Genomic DNA, 22,382 nt, shown 5'->3' with positions numbered 1-22,382 from the left:
TTTACAGTTCACCAAAATCCATTATGGATAATTGAGTAGGAGTAGTCTTTTTGTAAAAGTTTACTTAGTTTTTGTTACTACTATTATTGTGGTTTGCAAAGTAATTGATTAGAGGAAAGGAAATTCCTAGAAAGTTAAAGAACTTAATACTTTTTTTTTTTTTTTTTTTTTAGGGGTCCTGTTTCAAAACTTACTTTCAAATTTTTCCTGGCTATTTTCTGTTCACTCATTGGGGCTTTTTTGACATTTCCTGGATTACGACTGGCTCAAATGCATCTGGATGCCCTGAATTTGGCAACAGAAAAAATTACACAGTAAGCGGAAAATGTACATAAGCACATGCAGATAAATATATGTTTTCCATCTTAATGAAGGTATATTATTGTAATGAAATCATAAATTATTGTATTGAAAATTAATAAATAACCATTTGATGTCACACTACTTCTTCTATAAACAGGTTTCTTTTATTTACTTCTAAAGTTTGAGTCCTGTGATTAAAAACATACATCAATTACTAAATTTCTTTTTTACTTGTTAAAAAAAGGAAGTATCAGTATTTATGTTAGTTCTTTTTAACTCAGAAGTCAATGTTTATAATACTGTAGTATCATCTACAGCTGAACTAAGGATCTATGGTAATTCTCTTAAATCAGAACATTTTCATTAAAATATTTAAATTTTATGTAAGTAATTTTAATTAAATACTTTAATTTTTTATTTAAAAGTTAACTCTGTATACATAAGAAATGTATGTTTTTCCTAAATTACTGATCGGTTTATGAGACTCTTGTTAAAATAATACGTTATTTTATTTGGGGATTGCTGATACTGTACAGTAGTAAATATCGTAGATTACTTTTAACTGCCAATTTCTATTTTAGTTCTCAAATGGAGAAATCATATTTGAATCTCTACATATAGTTCAAAGCCCATTTACTATATTCTTTGTGGTTGTTATAGATGTTTTTTGTTGATGTTAGACACCTTGGCGGAATGACAGGTTTATATCTTTCAATTCATATCCAGACCCAAAATTTCCATCTTGTCTTTATGTTTTACAGTGGAAGCCCAAGTTGAGAATATTCCATTGATATATGTGTATATAATCTTTGAGTTTCTCTGATCATTTTTCTTAACATTTTTGCTCTTAAAACCCTGTATTAAATGATGCTGATTCCGTAGTCTTTTCACATTCTTATCTCTTACCCATGTCATTTTCCTTTATTTTAATTTTGAATCTTTTTTGTTTTTTCCTTAACCTCCATTTTTCTGCATATTTTATGTGTGTGTGTGTGTGTGTGTGTGTGCGCACGCATGTATGTGTGCATGCCCATGCGTGCACGCCTTTACCTATTCTCACCTCCCAGTACCCACTTCTTCATCCCTTTTTTCCCCCTCCTTCTACTCAGTGTGCTCTTGGCTACATCCTGCCTTCCTCCCAACATCCATCCATCTTTCTAATGGCTTCTTTTAAAACAAAACCTGGTTCTCCCCCTCCTTTCTACACACACACTTAAGTCCACTAAACCCAGTGTTAGGATTTAAATTAGCTGAAAGGGTGGGTGGAGGGGAGCCCTTCACCAGCTACTGAAACCGCTGTGGGCTGCTCCTTGATGCTAAAGTGTTCCCTAGCAACACTGCATACCTAATACTGCTGCTTTCTTCCCCCACACCGGTGGTTTACCCAGGCTGGGGGATGAAAGAATCACTTTATAAAAATATTTAAAGCATTTAGTGGTGGTTTAGGATTGGGAGGGGGCACATCTTAGTTTCCTTTTCAGTAAAATGTAGCGTCTTTTTCAGATTTTTTTCTCCTTTGGGGTTTGGAGCTTCATTTTCAGTTCATTGCAGCCCCTGGTTGTGTTGTAGCACTCTTGCCATGATACAGGAGTGTGGGCAACCTTGTTCTGGTGTGAGAATAACATGACTGGCACAACGAGCAGCGTTCTCCTCAGCCCCATGGCCAGACACTAGTACTTGTTTAAATGCCAGAGCTTAGAACCAAAGTTCCACCTTTCCCTGTCAGGTGTTCTGACGCAGCCCTGTTTTCCTCACATAGATCACTGTCATTTTCACTGTAGTGAAGATTTTGAAATGTGTGTGTATGCATGTGTGTGTATTTAAAACCCTCCAGTTTAGCCCTTCACTGTGGTTGATCCTGAAAACAGGACATGGTAATAAAATAGAGGAATTTGTCTTTTTTTCTGAAATAAGAACTGTCTTTACAGTCATCTGTCTTTGTAGGATACAAACTTGGGACAATAATTAACAATGAAATTATAACTCAGACCTAAAACCTTTTGGTGTATTAGGTATATTGCCTTTGTGGAGTGATGTAAATTTTCTTGGTATGTATAGGATAGGGAAATTCATAATACTGCATGAAGAAATAAAAATATATGAAAATCATTTATGATTCTAACAGTGTATGCCTTCTAGTATTTTGGACCTTGCTAATCACTGACTCTTATTTGTAAACAATAAGGAGGCACTTTGTTTTGGCTTGCACTGAAAAAGTGTCAAAAGATGATGCCTCTATATTGAAAATCCATTGGATTCATTGACTGTATAAAGTTAGTCATTTAAGTACCTGTGTATTAAATCAGGGATATAGTAGGGGTAGTTAACACTAGGATAGAACCGAACAGATTTAGATTTTAGTGCTACATCTGCCTTTAACCTGTAATATTGCCATGAGCAAGTCATTTAACTTTCCTGAATCTAAATGTTCTCATTTGAGAAATTCAGATAATGAGGTAGTTTTGCAGGGGCTCAAATCAGTGTCAAGTGATAATGATAAATAGAAAATAATGATGATATTGGTACCTTAATACAGATACTGAAAATAAGTTTCTACCTTCATTTTGTAAGTTCCAAGTTTCTGTAGTTAATTAGTGTATTTTGTTCCTGGGTTTTTATATTTATTTCTTAAATACTTTCAGAACATTACTTCATATCAACTTCTTGGCTCCTTTATTTATGGTTCTGCTCTGGGTAAAACCAATCACCAAAGACTACATTATGAACCCACCATTGGGTAAAGAAAGTGTCCCTTTGTAAGTATGGGTATTTGAGGGCTAATTTTTGTTTCCTTATAGAATCAAAACTTTTCCAAAATGGTATATACTGTATTTTAAGTTTTTTAATGGTAATATTAGGATACTGTATTTTTAAAAGATTAGTAGAAATGCTAAAAGATGTGTTCTAAAACTGAAGCTACAAATCATCATTAACTTTTTTATGATCTTCATTAATGAATGTGAATGATTGTTAATCCACATTAACAGTTATCTTGTGTATTTGTAAGTTTTTCTGCCTTCTCACTTAATGTCCTGTTGTTATCTGACATTTTTGGTTTTGGGGCCTATTTTTAAGATAGTTTCTTCAGTTCTTTTATCCTTAACTGTGAAAATTACAGAGTATAAAATAAGTAGTATAAATGGAAACTCAATATTTGGCCCCTATAAGAGTTGTTAATATTTTCCATATTTGCTTCACCCTTTTTTTGTTTTGTTTTTTTAAAGAAGTAGTTTTTCAAGTGAAGTAGAGATCTAACATTTTTACCCCTAAGTACATGAGTATGTACCTCTAAGAAATGACATTTTCCAACATAATATTATCATCATACCTATCACATTAAAAATAATGCCTTAACATTGTTATCTAATATTAGGTCATATTTCCCCTTTTAACAGAGGAAGATGGTAAGGAAACACAGAAACAATTTATTAAAAGGTACTGATAACTGTACTTACGATATGTTAACTCATTAGCATTGTGGAACTATGTTAGAATAACAAAGATTCAGACGAAGCTGGTTCAAACCCCAGTTCTGATCTTCACTGAAACTGTCACTTGAAGGAGATTATTTAACTTCACTGAGCCTCTGTTTCCCCATCTGGAAAATGAAGATAATAGTATCTACCTCACAAAGTTATCATTGGAATTAAATGAAAGAATGCATGTAATGCAACCAGCTGGAAGTAAATGCTTAATCAATGTTTCTTTCACTGCTCTGCCTCATCAAAATTAAAGTAGAAAACCTTGACAAGTCATTGACAGTATACATTTTATATTATGTATTTCTTTTAGATCCTGGTACACATTTGTCTTGGAGTATATAATCAGTGATGACCATGACTTTTTTTTTTTAAGAGTTAATCTTATTGAACTAGGGAAGTAGTCATTGAGATTGTAATGTTTTTCCCCCCACACAAGTAAGTCTTAATGGTAATTTTAACTTGACAGATTCACATTTTTAAAAGTAATTTCACACATTTTAGCCATCCTATATTAAGCTCCTGATGTGCTAGAGTTTAGAATAGACAAGGAACATGGTATAGGTGTTACTTTCAAAGTACTCACAGTGTTACCTTTTACCAAAGGAGAAACCATGGTCTTTTTTTTTTTTTTAATTTTATTATATTATGTTAATCACCGGACATCAGAAATTACCTCTTCTTTCTAAAGTCCTTTAAGGAGCCCTCTCCAGTCAACTGAAGAAAACATCATAAGGGTACACCTTCTACCTGGAATCCTCATCTTAATCTTGAGGAATTGCTGACAACTGAGCCAGCTTGAGCACATAGGTTAAATGACTTGTTGGAGAGGAATCTGACACATCTGATTTCTTCATAATATATTAGAATTTCTGGTTTGCCTATGATCCCAATCAGGAAGTCAGCAGAGTGAGAGATCCTGTTCAAATATCTACATAATCAGACAAAACTCTAGGCATGGGTTGTTGACTTGATAGTTCCCCAGGCAGTCTCCTATAGTTTCCTTCTTTCTCTTATTCTCCAGTTTAAGAGCACCCAGCTTTTCTCTTCATTTCACAACCAGTTTTTTTTTCCATGGAGGAGGGTAGATAGTGAAGAGGATCCCAGGTACTTTTCTACATTTTTCTTGTAGATACATATCTGTTACTACTATACTTCCATGATAACATTTATCTGTCTAGGTCTGTTATACAAGTTAAATTATTATATATAGGTAAGCCTGTAGTATAGTGGGATACTTTTGTTTTATATCTCCAACTGTAATTAAGTATAGATATCCTATATTTTATGCGGTGAACGCTGACACACATAACTAGCATGCTAACGTATTTTGGTCTTTGAGAGCACCATGTCAACTTCTTGATCTGTAGAATGACAGAAGCTACATTCGATACTCTGCGACTCTGGTTAATAATCCTGCTGTGTGCTTTGCGGTTGGCCATGATGCGCAGTCACCTGCAAGCTTACTTAAACTTAGCCCAGAAATGTGTGGATCAGATGAAGAAAGAAGCAGGGCGAATAAGTACAGTTGAGCTACAGAAAATGGTAAGTTTCATACTGTAGTCACAATGAAGACTAGCAAGCACTGTATTGTAAGAAAACTAGGCATTTAATTTACCTTAATAGTAATTTTATCCCACAGTACTCTTGCCATTAAATATATGGCATAATCTTAAATTGACAGATACTGAAGAGATCTCAATCTGATTTTGGTGCTAAGGGAAGAAAGAGTCTCAAGTCCTCTTCCTGCCTGAGTACTTGAAGTATCATACAGTTTGGGTTGCAATTCTGTGGTGTATCTACTATTGCTAAATGGGACCCCCATTTGATTTGAAAGACATTATAAAATGTTACTGTCTAGCCTTTAAGACTTATGGGGTAGGAAATACTAGTTCTAGTGGCTAAATTAATTCCATGTAACATTATTCCAAGTATTTGAACATGAAATGTAAATATTTAACTTAATGGGAATTTCAGAAAAGGAGAGGGCTAGGAATCCATCCACCATTATAGTTAACTGGATCTGTATAACTGGATCATGTCTGTTTTTTTAGAAATTTGGTGTTGGGTGCTCTGTTTTTCACTTTCTTTCATAGTCAGGGTGTTCATCAAGATTCAGACACTTTTTTTTTTTTTTTTTACATATTTTCGTTCTCTCTATGATAATTTTACCTCAAATTTTAGTTGTATATGTTCATATAGAATGGGGACTTGATGTTTTTATTTATGAGGGTTTTATGACTTAGTCTGTTATTTTTATTTAGCTTGATGTTTTTGGTGTCTGTCTAGAGATCCTAGCATTTTGTTTTATATTTGAAATGTAAGTGAATATACCATTTAAATTTAAGGGATTATTTTCTCCAATTTATATTAACCACTTCAGAACTATTTTCAAGGAGTTTAATATTTCCACATTTACAATTTATCTTCAGGGGTGCCTGGGTGGCTCAGTTGTTAAGCGTCTGCCTTCGGTTCAGGTCATGATCCCAGGGTCCTGGGACCAAGCCTCGCATTGGGCTCCCTGCTCAGTGGGAAGCCTGCTTCTCCCTCTCCCACTCCCCTTGCTTGTGTTCTGTCTCTCATTGTGTCTCTCTCTGTCAAATAAATAAATAAAATCTTAAAAAAAAAAAAAAAACAACTTATCTTTAAACTGAGCCTTTCTGAAGTCAGTTTGGGGGCATTTATAATGAAGTGCAAACTTAATAGGGTTTAGCTTCCTTCCCATGATGGGATTACTTATCTCTTAAGCAATTCATTTTGACAATTATATGAAAGTTTAATTCACTCATAACATGTCAGCCGTATTAGACACTTAAGAATGTTGTTGGTTGCAGGTGGCTCGAGTCTTTTATTACCTTTGTGTCATTGCCCTGCAGTATGTGGCACCTCTGGTAATGCTGCTTCACACAACTCTGCTTTTGAAAACACTAGGTAGGCTTGCCCTGGCAACTGGGAAATGTGTTGTTTTACTTTCTGCCTATAATTAATAATGCTTTTTGTTACCTACAAAGAAATATGCTTCTTAAAATTGTTTTCTTTAAAAGTTTGACATGGGAAACTTTTAAAAGTTGATTCATCATCTTCAGATTCGTATAGTTTTATAATATGCTTTACTTACAAGAATTGTTTGCTAAGATTGATTCCCAGATTTACTGAGAAACTTGAATGAGCACTCTTGGTTTTAGTTATTTTGTGTTGTAAGAGGATGATGGAAGGTTTTGTTAGTGCCTAACATTTCAGTTATTATAAGGTTGTTGTATACTTACATGAATCCAGGATCCTTTAGTGAGTTCTCCTTTAGATTTTGATAGGATAAAGATTTCTCAGCGGAAGAACAAAGTTCTCCTATAAGTCTGTTCACTAAACGAAGTTCCTGTGTGGTGTTATTCGAGAACTATCCATTATTGTATTGATTGTTTCCCTTTGCTTAGATCAGGCAATCAGTCAGTGTGGGGGTTTAAGAAGCCCAAAGGAACTAAAAGTATTATTTGGGTGGACTTCGTAGATACTATAGAGCTGACGGTAGATGTAAATGGCCTTTAGGAATCTATGGAACATAAAGAAGTAGCTCATTTATAAATTATGTGACTCATATCCTATCCAACATAGGAAAATATATGATGAAAAACTTTCTGGAAGCTATTAATAGTCTCTCACATTGAAATCATAGATAGTTTCTGAGAAAGAAATTTATTCTGATATTCTAGAGGTAGAAAAGATTTCTAAGAAGTTACTGAGTTTGTCCCTGTCACTCCAGTAGAGGTAGTTGATTAATGTATTATACAAGGAAAAAAATTGTTTTTATTATTTTACCAGATTTTAGTGCAGTTAGTTAAAAGTAAATCAGACTTTTAAGTGTACTTTTACTGGTAAGACCAGCTTGTAGTCTAATCAAGTCAAATGAATTTTTTACCAAATATGTAGAAAGGTTATTTTACTTCATTTTCAATGTGAAATAATTTGTTATGCCACTAAACTTCTTGTTCTTAATTTCAAGTATAAGTTAAAAGTTTTTTTTTTTTTTTTTTTTTTTTAATTAGAGGTCTTGGAATTAGTTAGTCTTCAAGTTTTACTTTTGTCTTGAATTTTCTAGGTAATCATTCCTGGGGGATTTATCCAGAATCTATCTCTACCTTACCAGTGGATAATAGTCTACCCTCCAACTCTGTTTACTCTGAATTACCATCTGATGGGAAGATGAAGGTAACTGTTACACAAATAACAGTGGCACTGAGCAGCTTAAAAAATATTTTCACTCCTCTCCTTTTTCGAGGACTTCTGTCTTTTCTGACCTGGTGGATTGCTGCTTGTCTCTTTTCTACAAGCCTTTTTGGGCTTTTCTATCACCAGTATCTGACTGTGGCATGAATCTCAGTTAACAAAAAAGGATATCCAAGTCACACTTTGATTTGAAATATTTGTGCCCTTGAAGGGCTGTTGGAAACCAGAAGAAAGCAAATACAAAGGAAAAAAAACATATCAGAATATCTTGTTTTAAATGCTTCCTCTGTATTCTCAGGGTGAATCAGTGGTATAATATTTAAAATTACAGAGTAGATTATTAACTGCTATACTGTGGCATTGGAATTCTAACTCCTTATATTAACTGATGTGAGAGGGCTATCTACAGGGGTAATACTTTTGATTACCTTGGTTTACAGAAACCTCTAGCAGTCTTTGAAACTTCTCAGATGACTCCAGTTATTGATTGATTGCTCTTAATGGTATAAAGGTACTGTCAGTATTCGTAGTGGCTGCCTGTAGAACAATCTTCAGACTGAGCCATGCTTTGGGGGAGGGAAAGGAGCTAGAGTCACTTCTGTTGGTAATATATTAGTTACTCTTCAAACAACAATAGCAAAATCCAACAGAAAGGAAGAAATAGCTACTGTATATTACAGTAAAGAAAGCTGCATAATAATTTTAAATTTAATGGAGATGTACATGCTGAGTATCTACAAGTACTGCTGCTTGAGAATAGCAAGAGTATTGTTTTAAAATGTATTCTTTCCAACTTGAGGGATCTTTTAAAATGATTGGCTATATGAACATTTGCAATCTTGCTAATAGGCTTGGAACTCCCATATTTTATTTTATTCTGTGATCCTAAATACGGTTCTTTTAATTGTCTAAAGATATTTATCAATATTGATCAGACTTTTAAAAAATTACTTTAATCCTGCTGACTACCTGTATGTATTGTATATATATTATATATTAAATATATAATATATTGAGATTATAAAAGGTGAAAATATTGGATCCTTATAATATTTTAAGTTGCTGAATGTATATTAAATGTGATTGAATGAGATGTGTTTGTATCTAGAAATTTTCTTTCTTTTTGGAATGAGATTAAAATACATTTTGAAAGTTCATCAGATCAAGCAATTTATTTGCATTGCCTATGTGTGAGACTGCTTAAAATTTTAAAAATACTTGGGTGATTTCTCCCAAATTAAAATTCTTTTTCTGTCATTTTCAAACATCAGAACCTTTCCCACTAACCAAATATACAGGAATAGTTTAAACACATGTTAAATAGGATTTAAGTATTAGTGTTGAGAATAAGAAATGTTAATATTTTCTTTTACAGAATGAAATTGAGGTAATTTGAATGATAAATTCATAGGAAATGAAAAAAAGTAAAAATTTTTTTTGATGCTTTATGTAAAACCCAAAATTAAGAGTTTTCAGTTTTTAAGGTGAATGAATATAAGAGATAAATAAGGTTTGTTTTCTTTTTTAAACAAGTAGTAGAATTTATAGATAAACGTTCTTCCATAGAATGTTCTTGAGAGGCTGTATATTAGTTGCTATTGTTTCAGTGCTATTGTCAGTATTGAAAGCAATTTTGAAGGTCTTTTGGACTTAACTTTCAAGGCTTGTGGTTCACATTCATTTGAGTAATCGCAATACAGACAAGTTCCTGTCTTTTAGGTATAGATTAAATATTTTGGAATTAGCTGAGATGTTTAAATATGAGTGAGTAATAAGTGCTTAAGTTGGATAAAACTCTTCAGCTAATATTAATTGTTAATATAGCCTAATGATAGTTCATGTGTATTTCCAAAAACATCTTGAGATAGCAGCATCCACTAAAATAAGTATCTTTTAACAAGATTATAGGGAAGTATGACACTTATTTTGTATGTGAACGTTCTCACATGTTGGACTTAAAAAGAACCTCACCTGATACTTAAAACCTTTTTTATTAAAGAGCTACATTTTAAAAACTATAATTTATTATTTTGACTTTCAAAGATTGTACCGTGGAGTAATCTGGGGGGTGGGGTGGGGAGAAGGCTTAGAATTTATTATTGGATGAAGTAACATGCATTTCTAAAATACTCTTGATTCACTCTTTTTAGACTTGAATTCTCCCTCAGTATACTGTGAACTTGTGCAAACTGCACATTAACTTAAGTAATGGGTTTGATTTAGGTTCTTTTAGCCTTTCTAAACAAATTTGAAGAGAGTGATGGTTATAACTACTGGCTTATTTAAGTATCTTGTCTCTGTACACAAATTCTGTTCCTGAGTGTAAAGGGTTTGTACTTTATGTAAACCAAATAACACTTTTTTAATAGAGATATAATTGACATAAAACATTGTATTTTAGGTGTACAACATAATTTATAAATATGTGTGTGTGTGTGTATATATACACATACATGTATCCAAAATGATTCCTAATAACATTTTAATATTCTTAATTAGGCCAGTAGAATTCTTATATTTTTTTATATTGGGCTCTAGTCAATAGAAATGCTTCATAGGTCAGTTATTTTATATTTCTACTAAATTAACTAGGAATCCTTATAATCTTGCTTCCATATGATTTGTGGAATTGCATTTGACAATTTGTTTATTCCTCCCCCCCACCCCCTGCCCATTGCACTATAAAAATCAGAGCTGTATTCTCCCTTTTACCCCCATTGATATGTCTGAAATGAAAAGCATATAATTTTATCTTAATATCCGTATGCATTTTGATTATCTTTGGCATTTTCCCCAGAATTCCAGTTGCTATGCATAAGTGACCAACGCATCCAAGCAGAATGGGCTCATTGTCTTATTGTTTCTGATACAAATACCATTGGTAAAATAGTGACATTTCTTCTTGAGTTATGATTCAGAACAGATATTCATCCATTAATGGAATTGATAGGTCCAGGAAGCAATAAGTAGAATTCATTATGAAATCTATAATTGGAACTTCACTGGATAAATTTTATTCTTTCAAATGAAAGATTAAATTCTCAGTACTGAAAAGCATAGGGTCTCAACATTCTCTGAATTCAAACACACTTTCTGAGCCATCTCATAATTGAAAATGGTCTATCATGGTATATGGCTCTGTTCACCAAAACAAAACTAAGTGATTTTTGAATGTGGATCATCCTGCATCTTCACAGACCTTTAGGTGGCTTAAGGAATCAGATTTGAACACATTTATGATCCTAGACCATGAACCCCAGTATCTCAGATATTTCTACTATCTTTTAACTCCTACTTGTCTCATTATGTCTGTACCCTGAGTTCATAGCTGAGCTGGTTATATGCCATGAATACTCTGACATGGACACTAAGGATGATCACAAAGCTAATGTCAACCTTCCTCTCCTTTAAAATGGTAAACATTTTACTTTTTTTTCTTCCTAAGAAAAAAGAAAAACCAAATACAGCCTGTCCATACGTTTGTCTTCTGTTAAAATTGAACTTCTTTTTTTAGCTACAAATTATTATGTTGGATGGGCTTATCTTCAGTGATTCAGAGAATGTGTATTTTTCTATTTCATTGTTGTTCTTTCCTTCCCCCCCCCCCTTATAACTCCCTATATGTGGTTACTCCCCTCCTTTCCTCCACTTGGCAAAAGACTATTCATTGTCTTAAATGAAGACGCAGCATAATTTTGTGGAAAGAACGTTAATTTAACAATCAGGAAACATCCCATTACTGTCTTCAGGTAGCTATTTTTTTGCACTTAACTAGGCGTTCAACCTATACTAATGAAATAGAATTGAATTATCACTATTGACCTCAGTTTTATCATAAAATAAAATAAAATAAGGAATTTACATTAAATGTATAGCTATATATTTCTACAGCTGGTATCAATTTCTCTTTGTGTTAGCATGAGAAAAATGAATAGCAATTTTTGGCTTTAGGAATGGGTCACAGATCACGTTAGAGGGTATTCACTTACCGTTCCTTGAAAATGACTTCACAAAGAGTGTTTTCTCCAGGAACATTTTGCTTTGTACTCCTTTAATTACTCATTCAGTAAATCTTTTTTGAGTACCTACAATATTCCAGAAACTGCTCTACATACAGCAGTGAACAAAACATCAAAATCCCTTCCCTCAAGGAGCTTAGAGTTCTGTGCGGGATTGAAGCAAAATGAATGAGTCAAATGTAGGATATGTTAGATAGTGATAAGATCTAATGAGTGGGGAGGGTGGGGAAGAATCAGGGAAGGGAAAAGGAGTATGAAGTTGCATGGTAGGGATAAAGTTAAAATTTTAAGGAGCCCATGGAGAGAAAAAGCCTCACTGAAAAAGTAATTTCTGAGTAATGACTTGCAGGAAGTAAGAACTATCATAGTGTTTTTTTTGTTTTTTCTTATTAGCAGTTTTCTTAGTAGTTCATTGGTTGACAAAACACCCAGATTGTTTGGACTTTGCTATTTGTGAGCTCACTAATGAAATTTTTGAAAAGATGGACAGTATTATATATTCCCCTTTTCAGACTGGTGTATTGTACATAAAGGATTATAGGCATTGAATTTAAATGCTGCTTGTTTGCTAATGAACAGTAAAGCATGTAAGAAACATAATCTCCTGAGTCCGCTGGTTATAGTTTTTCTGTCAAGTGCTTTTTAACTTAATTCAAACATGTTTACATTTTATTTCAGTAGAACTTTTAAGGACTCAAAGGATTTCAGATGAATTGCAGGACCCTAGAGCAATATGATGTGTCCATTTGGCAGACAAATTTTACCCACCAGTTCTTTAATCTGTCAGATAATCTGTTACACAAAGATAATTATGCAAAGGGTAAGATGGCTGAGGACAAATTTGATTAATAGCATCTTACCAAAATTTTAAATATTCTAACACAGTTTGAGTAAATCAAGTGTACCCACTGCTGAAGTATTAAAAATGAAAGAATGTATTTTTTTAAATAGTGCTGTACGAAAACTTGCTTTAACATCTCTTTTACTTGGAATGTATTTTTCTTTCTGTAATTCTAGTGAAACAGTTTATATTTATGAGTAGAAAATTTCAAAAGACTAAAACAAATGAAACTATGTTAGTAGAATTACTTTAAATAAGGAGCAATGATAAATTACAGGAATTACTGTGATTGTGTGTTTATGTGTATATTTACTTGTTCTATTTTTAACATTTCCTCAGAGCATGAAATGTAACTTTTTTCCACATGTTTAAATTTCTATCATTATAGTAGATAGTCCATGTACCAGTTTGGGTAAGTGGCTTATGTCTAAAAATAGTCTGGCAACTGAACATTCTGTTGAAACTGAGTATCAACATCAGAGAAAAAAACTGAATTATAGGAATAAACCAAAATTTTATTTAACAAACGTTAATCGTCAAAAGTTTTTTTAATTTAGTAGTGAAATTTTACAGTAATGGAGAAAGCATAGTCATTTCAACTCTTGGCACTAGAATAATGAGATATCCACATTTTAGAAAATGAACCTCAGTCCCTCCATTTGTAGTATGTAGTACCTCAAACTACACACAAAATTTAATTCAAGAGAGACCATATACCTCTTTGTAAAAGCTAAAACCAGATAGTTTTTAGAGAAAGTCATAACAGTTTGGTAATTTTAGGGGTGGGCAAAGGTTTCTTAGTATGTAAGCAATAATCATGAAATTTGTTTTAATGATAAAATAGATTTCATAGAGATTAAAAATTTCTTATCAAAAAACCTGTTAAGAAAATAGACATGTCATAGGTTGAGATAAAATTTTGGTGTTCAGGTTATATAAACAACTACCAAAAAAAAAAGTGGGCAAGAAATTTAAATAGACACTTCACAGTTGACCACAAAGCAGATGATAAAGTACTCAACATCTAGCAGTTTTAATATGATGATTCTTATAATTTTTTTAAATTTCCTATACTGAATTTGTTGAGGTTCTTAGATCACTAGGTTTTTATCTCAGGTCAAGTTAAAGACTAATTTTTCCATCTTGAGAAAAGAAGTAGAAATGCAGTTGCATTGCATTGTTGGATTTTATAATTTTTTTAACAGCTCTTTTGCAGAAGAATGTGTTGAAAGAAAAGAGTGCTCAGTTCTTAAAAGTTAGGACTGTTCAATAAAATGTTAAGTACCAGCACTATCTAGATCATGCATAAAAGGTTTTTCAGTTATGTAATCAGACATATGTAATAAATTTGATAATAGTTTTCTTTGCCTCTTAAGTATTGATTTTACTTGAGAGTGTTAAATTCTTGGCAGAAGGAGTGGAGTTTAGTTTTCACATTTTAAGTGGAAGAGCACTCTCTGGTCTTGTCACTTCATTTGAGTACCACTTAGAAGTACCATGTTTGTAATTGTTAAGCTATATTTGTTGCTGATTGTAAAGCAATAAAAATGTTTATCTTTTTTTTTTTTTTTTAATTCTTTCCACAACTCATTGACACAGTTTGGTTTTGTTTAGGTGATTTTTCCTCTCTGTGCTTATTTTGTATAGCTTTTATGGCTATATCTTGAAGTTCACTAACTTTTTTTTTTTGTAGTTTCTAATCTAATTTTTTTTGTAGTTTCTAACACTAATCCAGTGTATTTAACCTCGGACCTTTTTTTAAAATCTCTAGAAGTTCAATTTGGGTCTTTTATATTTCCTACATGTCTCTTCTTAACAGGTTTACACTTTACTGTCTTGAACATAAAGAATATAAGTTTATAATAATTGATTCAATATGTTGATCTAGTAATTTTTTAAGTAGGTTCCACACCCAGCGTGGATCCCAATACAGGGCTTGAACTCATGACCCTGAGATCAAGACCTGAGCTGAGATTAAGAGTTGGATGCTTAACAGAGTGAGCCACCCAGGTGCCCCAATTAATTTTATCTTCTCTCTCGCTTTGGAACTTGTGTCTGTTGATAGATTTTTCTTATTTTGGTTCATATTTTCTAATTTGTTTGCCTTCCTGAAAATCTTTGGATGGCAAACACTGAATTTTGCCTTGTTGGGTATTGGATATTTTTATATTTCTTTAAATATTCCTGAGCTTTGTTCTGGAATGTAGCTAAGTTCCTAGGACACCTAGGAGACAGTTTTCTTTTGAGGCTTGCTGTTAAGACAAGAGCAGCCTTTAAGTTGGTGCTAATTTTTACCCACTACTGGGGAAATACCCTTCTGAATACTCTACCAATGCCCACTTTGACTCCTGGGAACAGGAACTATCCCCACCCATTTGAGTCCCGAGGATTGTCTGCCTGTTCCTTTCTGGTGGTTCTTTTCCCCAACATTGGGTAATTTCCTCAAATGCATCCATTCATCAGAACTCAGCTGAAGACATGAAAGAATTCTCTGCCAATCTCTAGAGTTCCCCCTCTGCAACTCTCCTTTCTGATACTCTTCCCTGATTTTTAGTTGCCTTTTCCTCACCAGATTCTCGGCTCAGGGAGATCAGTGGATTGGGGTTTGGTTCTTTTCTGTGCTGTGGCTTGAGTGCTTCAGTCAGTAAGCTGGAGCAGAGTTCACTCATAATTTTCTTCTTTCAGGGATTATGGTCCTGTGCTGCCCTTTGAATAGTTCTTTAAGATAGAGTGCATCTGATCCCTATTAATTTCACTGTGGCTGGAAGTAGCAGGCCCCAAATTCTGGATTTTAATTTTTTATTAGAGACTTTCTGTTACCCATGAAGAGTTGGTTCAGAGACAGCCTTCCATTCACATAGTATTTTATTTTTATTACTTCTTTCTTTTCTTTCTTAATTGAGTTTTTATTGGTTGTTTTGAGGATCAGTACAGACATTTCAGTTTGTACACAATTCTTAACATACGTACTGAAAATCTAAAAAAAACCATGTAGTTGTGATTCTTTTCTACAAGTTATTCCAGTGACCTTCCAGCTTAAAATTTGGAGGCAAATTTTCCTTAACAGTATATCAAGTACCAAGATCTTCAAATGCTGATACACTGTTAAATTGTTAAGTCCCATTAATTCACAATTTAATATCATATACTCAAATTCTCAATCTTGCACAGCACATTAACAGAGTTACTAGGAAAACTGGACTACCACGACCAAGATGTTACAGAGTGCACAAGAATTCTGACTGGGAGAGCCAAGATCTAGGAGTGGTTTTCTTTAGGAAACAATTCTACCAAAAACAACATGGGAATAGAAGTAATTTAAAATATTCAAGACATAGTAAATGCACGACTGACTCCAAATTGCCATTTAGTATGCTTGGTATTATAGGATATAAAAACTACCCCATATATGGAATGTTGAGCTGATAGCCAAGACAATCAAAATCTCCCACATTCAATATCCCGCTATTTCCTGGTTGTACCAAAAAATAAACAACCAGCAAATGATTTCACCTCTTAAAAAAAAGCATTTACACTTAAAAAATGGGATGAGATGGGATTCCCTCCTCCTTAAAAATGTTTCTAGAGCTACTAAAAAACTTGCATTTACAAAATAGTTGATAAAAATATTCCTCTGGATTGTACAAGAAGGGCGACAGGGACCACTGATAAGACATGGTTTATGGTATTAATCAGACTTGGCTTCTTTTTCTCCTGGTTCATCAGAGGCTGCTCTCCTCATTTTTAGTTTCTCTGTTTTCTGCAGGTAAGTCTTCTTTCGTTTCTTGGTTAGCCATTTCAGCCTGTTTTCCCTTTGCTCCTGTTTTCCCCTTTGTTTGCACTTTTTTGTCTGAAGATTTATCCTTTCCTGCTGCCTTTTTTGGCTTTGTTTCCACTTTTGCAGGAGCAGGTTTAGTTGACAACCTCACCGACCTCCTCTTGAGCTCCTCCTTCGCCGCCCCTCGGCGGAGCTGACCTTCCTCCTGGGCATCGTGGCGGCGGGGCAGGCGCATGTCGTGTGCTGCGGGCCCCGGCGCACCAAGAGCCTTTGCGAAGCTGGGCTGCCTGACCGCTGCCGCTCCTCCCGCCACCCCAGCTGCTCCACACAGTATTTTAAAATATGTATCACTCAATATCGTTTGTCATCAGGGGAATGCAAATTTAAACCACAATGAGATACTGCTGTATACCTACTGGAATGGCTAAAATTAAAAACTCGGTGGCTCAGTTGGCTAAGCATCCAGCTCTTGATCTCAGCTCAGTTCTTGATCTCAGGGTCATGAGCTCAAGCCCTGTATCGGGCTCCACACTGGATGTGGAGCCTACTTAAAAAAACAAAAAACAAAGAAGCTTCTGACACCACTAAATAGTGACAAGGATATGAAGCAACTGGAACTCTCATACTTTGTGCTACCGGCACACTGGGAATTATACAATCACTTTGTTAAAAGTTCTAGTAGTTTTTTTTGTTTTGTAGAACTAAGAATACACCTGCCTGACAACCCAACAATTCTACCCTTAAATGTTCACCCAAGAGAAATAAAAATATATTCACAGAAAGATTTAAGAATATTCATAGCAGCTTTATTCATAATAGCCCCAGACTGGAAACAGCCCAGGTGTCCATCAATAATAGAATAAATAAACACATCAGTGTATATGTTCAATGGAAGACTCAACATAGTAGTGCATAGTAATACACGCATAGTGACTTCATTACAAAGGGTACAGGATGGAAAGGGAGGGGAAAGCTAATTTTACAGTGAAGAAACCTGATAAACCTCATCCTAACAAAGTGATCAAGGTTAACATCAGTAAATTATGTTAATAATATGTACCTTTATTTTTTTTAAAGATTTTATTTATTTGACAGAGACAACAGTGAGAGAGGGAACACAAGCAGCGGGAGTGGGAGAGAGAGAAGCAGGCTTCCCGCTGAGCAGGGAGCCTGATGTGGGGCTCGATCCCAGGACCTTGGGATCATGATCTGAGCTGAAGGCAGACGCTTAACGACAGAGCCATCCAGGCGCCCCTATAATATGTACCTTTAATATGATGTAAGGAGAATGGCACTTTTCCACTAGTTCCTCCACAGAACCAATAACACCGGTATGTATAATCATGAGAAAAACATCAGAAAGAGGTCCCAATTGAAGGACATTTTATAAAATACCTGACCAAGAGTTCTTAGAAATTTCAAGAATATCAAAAAGAAGGAAATTCTGAGAAACTATTAGAGCCAAGAGGAGGAGACTGAGGAGATATAATAAGTAGATATAAATGTTGTATCCTAGATGGGATCCGGGGAGAGAAAAAAGGGCATTAGGTAAAAAACTAAGGAAATCTGAGCAAAGAATGGACTTTAGATAATAATGTATCAGTATTGGTTCATTAGTTGTGATAAATGTGCCATAATAATATAGGATGTTAATAAAAGGAACAACTGGGTATGGAGCATATAGAGCTCTCTCTACTATCTTTGTAGTTTATTTTAAAAAATATATGAAGTTTACAGTTTATTAAAGTTATACAAATCTTAGACTCCAGGAATGCTGAGTAAGAATGGAGCTCATAGTTAGGTTTCTGAATGCAGTGGAGTGTTTTTTCTTGTGTAGCAAGATAAAGAGAATAGGACAATGTAATATATTCTTCATGAAGCTAAGTTGATATAATTTTAAGGCTCTTTATTCTAAGATTGTTTCTAGAGTTTGTGATGTTAAAATATATTTTGCTTTGAAATGACACTAATAAGTAGATTTGGTCTACTACTATACAATCATAATAAAAGTTGATTATTAGTCCCTGAAATTAAAAAAAAATTCAGAGCCACAGCCTTTATCAGTTCATTTCCTGAAAACTCAGAAAATTTATATTCCTGCTTCATAGCACTAAAATACTATTGCTTTATGGTATTTCTCTTACGTGTACTTTAACCTGGTTTAAGAGTCTAGATAGGTATCTGATCCTTTCCGGCACCCTTCAGCAAAGGAAATAAAAGCCGAAGAGCCAAATAAAGTGAAAGTTCCCAGAGTCTCATCTCACATCCATCCAGTGGTGAAAAGAAATTCCAGGATCTTCCGAAGTTCAGAATCCAAGAGAAGAATTCTTTCATCAGTTCTTTCTTACCAGTGAGGTGGAAAATGGAGGCACCTTCATTTGGCACCCGAGGGCAGTGCATTCAGAAAGTGGTGGGAATCTGTCCATAATGGAACCCAAAAAGGTTAATCATGGGTTTTTATGTTTTAGGGTGGAGTGAGCTGGGGTTTTTTCTTCCTAGATCTATAAAAGTTGCAAATTCCACTGACCTTTTCACGTTATCTGGAAATAATTTAAACCTTCATCGGCTTCTACAACTGCTATGACATTGTATGGTAGTACATTTAGAAAGCAATGTGAAGTTTCAAGTGTTCTTGTTGATAGCTGTACCTTTGTACATTAAATGTATGTTTAAGTGATGTGTATCCTCCATTCAAATGTGCATTAGTTTGCCCAGCAAACTAGTGGTTACTGTTGGCCACTGTAATGTGTCCTGTGCGTATACATGTGAACAAGATCATCTTTGCCTTGAAGTGGCTCCTAATCTAGTTGAGAGACATGATTGCAACACAGTATGATAAGTACTTTATTGAAGATTAATATGTATTTGATTTTTAGGGAAAACTTTATGAAGGACAAAAGCTGTCTTGGAAGTTGTAGTTTGTGTGGTTGAATCAGCTGAATGTTAAGAAAATCAAGATGTTAAAGAGTTATCAATACTCTTAAGAGTAATCAAGGTAGAAATTTCAAACTTAGTAATCGGAATAATATTGGAAGAAAAGATATATTCACCAATCACAGATATGGGGGGCAACAGTATGAACCATTATTTAAACCACTATTTTAGAGAGGTCTGCAAATCTGAATTATAAACTTGATTTTGGTAGGATTCCTTATTTGTAAGATGAGAGAGGAAAAATAGTCTATCAAGGGAAAAGAAAGATACGGTTTATTTCGAATCCCTTGCCTTAATCTCTTTGTAGCTGCTAATGGAACACAAAGCAGAAGACACTAAGTATATGAAGCATACACGTATCTGGAGACAGAGACAAAGCTAGAACAGTCTAGAGGTGGAGCTTAGATTAGGGACAGTGGAAGAAGGGGTGGGTTGTGTGCTGCAGAGAGCGGAGAGGTGCTTCTACAGCAGAGTATCTTTTTGCACATTCAGTGCCAAGGCAAAGACCATGTGATAGTCTCAAATGAAGATAATTATTGGCTAGTAGGCAAAATGAAGAAAGTTGTAGCAGCTGTTTTCCTGGATCTCTTCAGTTTTAATATTTTCTGCAAAATGTACAGTTTAATATGGCTGACTCAAACTCACACTAACCCCTGGTTGCACTGCTCCTGATGTTGGATGGTGTTGAAGTGTATGGGGCATCCAGCTAAAGGGAAGTTGAATTATGGATCTTTGTCATTCAAGTTTAGTGGGGTATATTTATGTGCTTTTCTGTCATTTCCATGTGTAGTTATTGTTGGCCATCCAAGTAAAGCATGGCTTCTAGAATATTTCTAACTCCCACCGTGCTGACTCACTCATCCAGCATCATGTCATGAGATGCTGGGCCAGAGATACGTCATTTAATAAAAATATGTTGTTTTTCTGGATTTTGTGAGATTGTTGTTATTTTCAGTGTTTTAAGTGATTTTTTCATTGTAAGTAGCTATTCACTTTTTAACCTAATTCTGTATACATAATTACATATTTTTCTTAAAGAGAATTCCTCCAAATTATTTATGCTTCAGAACCCACAAAACCTGAATCTGCCCATGTTTAATTCATCTAATAGGACTTCAGTTTATTTCTCCCTTCTCCAATAACCAATCAATCAATCAAAGAAGTGACAATAATTTGTCCATCTGCCTGCTGATGCATATAAGTACAAGAAGGTAAAACTTTATTTCAAATTTAGACTACAAATCTTTAAAAAGGAACTGCTTAGTTGAGGTATTGTTTTCACCTGCCTGAGTTTGTTATATGTAATCATTTCCAGAACTCTGACTACCATATAGTTCCTTCTTTAATACTGCAAGAGGATGAAAGGCACAGAATTGGTTCTAGAGATGAGGATACATTGTCACCAAAGAGGCAAACCAACCAGAAGAAGGCTGAGAATTTAGAAAGCCAAGACCAGCCACATGCCTGTTTATCATTATCCTGGGAGTTACAAACAGAAGCTTTGGACAAAGGAAACATTCCTCACTGGGGGAACTTTTAAAAATAGTTTGCAGTGGCCCTAAAAGCTGGGCTGGTTGTTAGGAAGCTGCCTCCAGAGACCACTTAGCAAGGGGATACTATTAAAATAATTTTATAAACCTCCTGAGAGGTTTGGCAGCTTTGGTAGGCTTGATTTTTCCTCGAGTGGGAAAATGGTCAAAAGATTTGGCATGTGGAGAAAGCTGATTGGACAGATGAAGGCTAGACACAGGACTCTAGATTTAGTTGGGTGACTTTTGAGGGCTATTCTGTAGGTAAGAATATGTAAGTGGAAGGATCTAGGGAAGGTATACACATGGATTCAAATCCTAGCATATTTATACTACTTGACAGGGCCTACTTTCCTCCAGTATTATGAGGGTAACAGTACCTTCCGGGGTATTCAGGGTTGTCATGAAAATAAATCAGTGACTGACATATAGAAGATCAGGGGTTCATCATCGGGGGGTACACAAATGACCGTGAAAAAGGAAAATAAATTTTTAAAATAGCAACCTCAACATTTTATTAAAATATTTGTGTGTGAACATTTGGAAGAGAAAGTGGTTCGTAATATTCATCAAATTCTCAAGAGATTTGTGACTAAAAAGGTTAAGAATCATTGAAGTAGGAGCTCATTTATGTTTGAGAATGAATTGCTAAGGAAAAGGTCTGAAGTCTCTAGAAAGTAGAATAGTCACCAAAAAGTAAAGGCTGGGATGGAAGAGAAATAGGTAATAGTGGGGAAAATGATCAAATTGACACTGATGAAATAAAATAATTATGTATTTGTACTCAGTCTTTGTAAGTATATTTCTGTTTATATAATGAAAAGAATGTAAAATATTTCCCTCTTTTTCATGCCACAAGAACATGGTTGATCTTTTTTCAATGCAAGTAATTCTAAAAAGCATTGGGATAGGCATTTAACAGTGAATGTAGTCCTGGCACTACCACTTTTAAGATTTATGTGTGTTTTGTGCAAGTCATTTGCTTCAGTTTCCCCAAGTATAAAACAGTAATGGTAAACCGCTTCTTTTTAATAATAATGTTTTAAAAATTGACTAGTAAATGAGAATATGTTGAATTTCTTTTAGGAAGTAGCTACTTAAATTCAAGGTGTTATAGCTTATTTTTTCTTTCAAAATTCAATCCCTTTACAAATTTTAACAGGAATGATACCCTGGTTCATTTTAATAATTTGTTGAGCAGCTTCAACTATTGGTATCTGCACCTTACAGGTCTATCGTATTGATGGTGGATACCATAAGTAATCAATTTCTTTGCAT

At 34.4% G+C, this 22,382-nt stretch overlaps 1 protein-coding gene and 1 pseudogene across 10 annotated transcripts in view; one reads left to right on the top strand and one right to left on the bottom strand.

The window, feature by feature from the left end:
- TMEM161B (transmembrane protein 161B) overlaps window positions 1–20,498 on the top strand; it is an 82,498-nt gene extending 62,000 nt beyond the window's left edge. For 6 of the 10 annotated variants that reach the window (XM_073887797.1, XM_025866748.2, XM_073887802.1 and 3 more), the window contains 5 exons: window positions 174–314; window positions 2,946–3,059; window positions 5,153–5,327; window positions 6,617–6,713; window positions 7,876–16,346. In XM_073887797.1, coding sequence (XP_073743898.1) covers window positions 174–314; window positions 2,946–3,059; window positions 5,153–5,327; window positions 6,617–6,713; window positions 7,876–8,150 — 802 coding nt within the window. In that variant the 3' untranslated portion in view covers window positions 8,151–16,346. Of the gene's footprint in view, window positions 1–173; window positions 315–2,945; window positions 3,060–5,152; window positions 5,328–6,616; window positions 6,714–7,875; window positions 16,347–16,767 lie in introns of those variants that run through there. The other 4 variants (XM_025866744.2, XM_025866746.2, XM_025866743.2 and 1 more) reach the window with 4 other exon arrangements.
- Window positions 16,332–16,854, bottom strand: LOC141371653 (non-histone chromosomal protein HMG-14 pseudogene; annotated as a pseudogene).
- Window positions 20,499–22,382: the final 1,884 nt, after the last annotated feature.

Source organism: Callorhinus ursinus, unplaced genomic scaffold, assembly GCF_003265705.2.
Source record: "Callorhinus ursinus isolate GAN/ISIS: 27379988/994484 unplaced genomic scaffold, GSC_fseal_2.0 scaffold3, whole genome shotgun sequence".
Classification (NCBI taxonomy): domain Eukaryota; kingdom Metazoa; phylum Chordata; class Mammalia; order Carnivora; family Otariidae; genus Callorhinus; species Callorhinus ursinus.
Note: the sequence above shows the minus strand (reverse complement) of the source record. Positions and strands in the feature narration are given on the sequence as shown.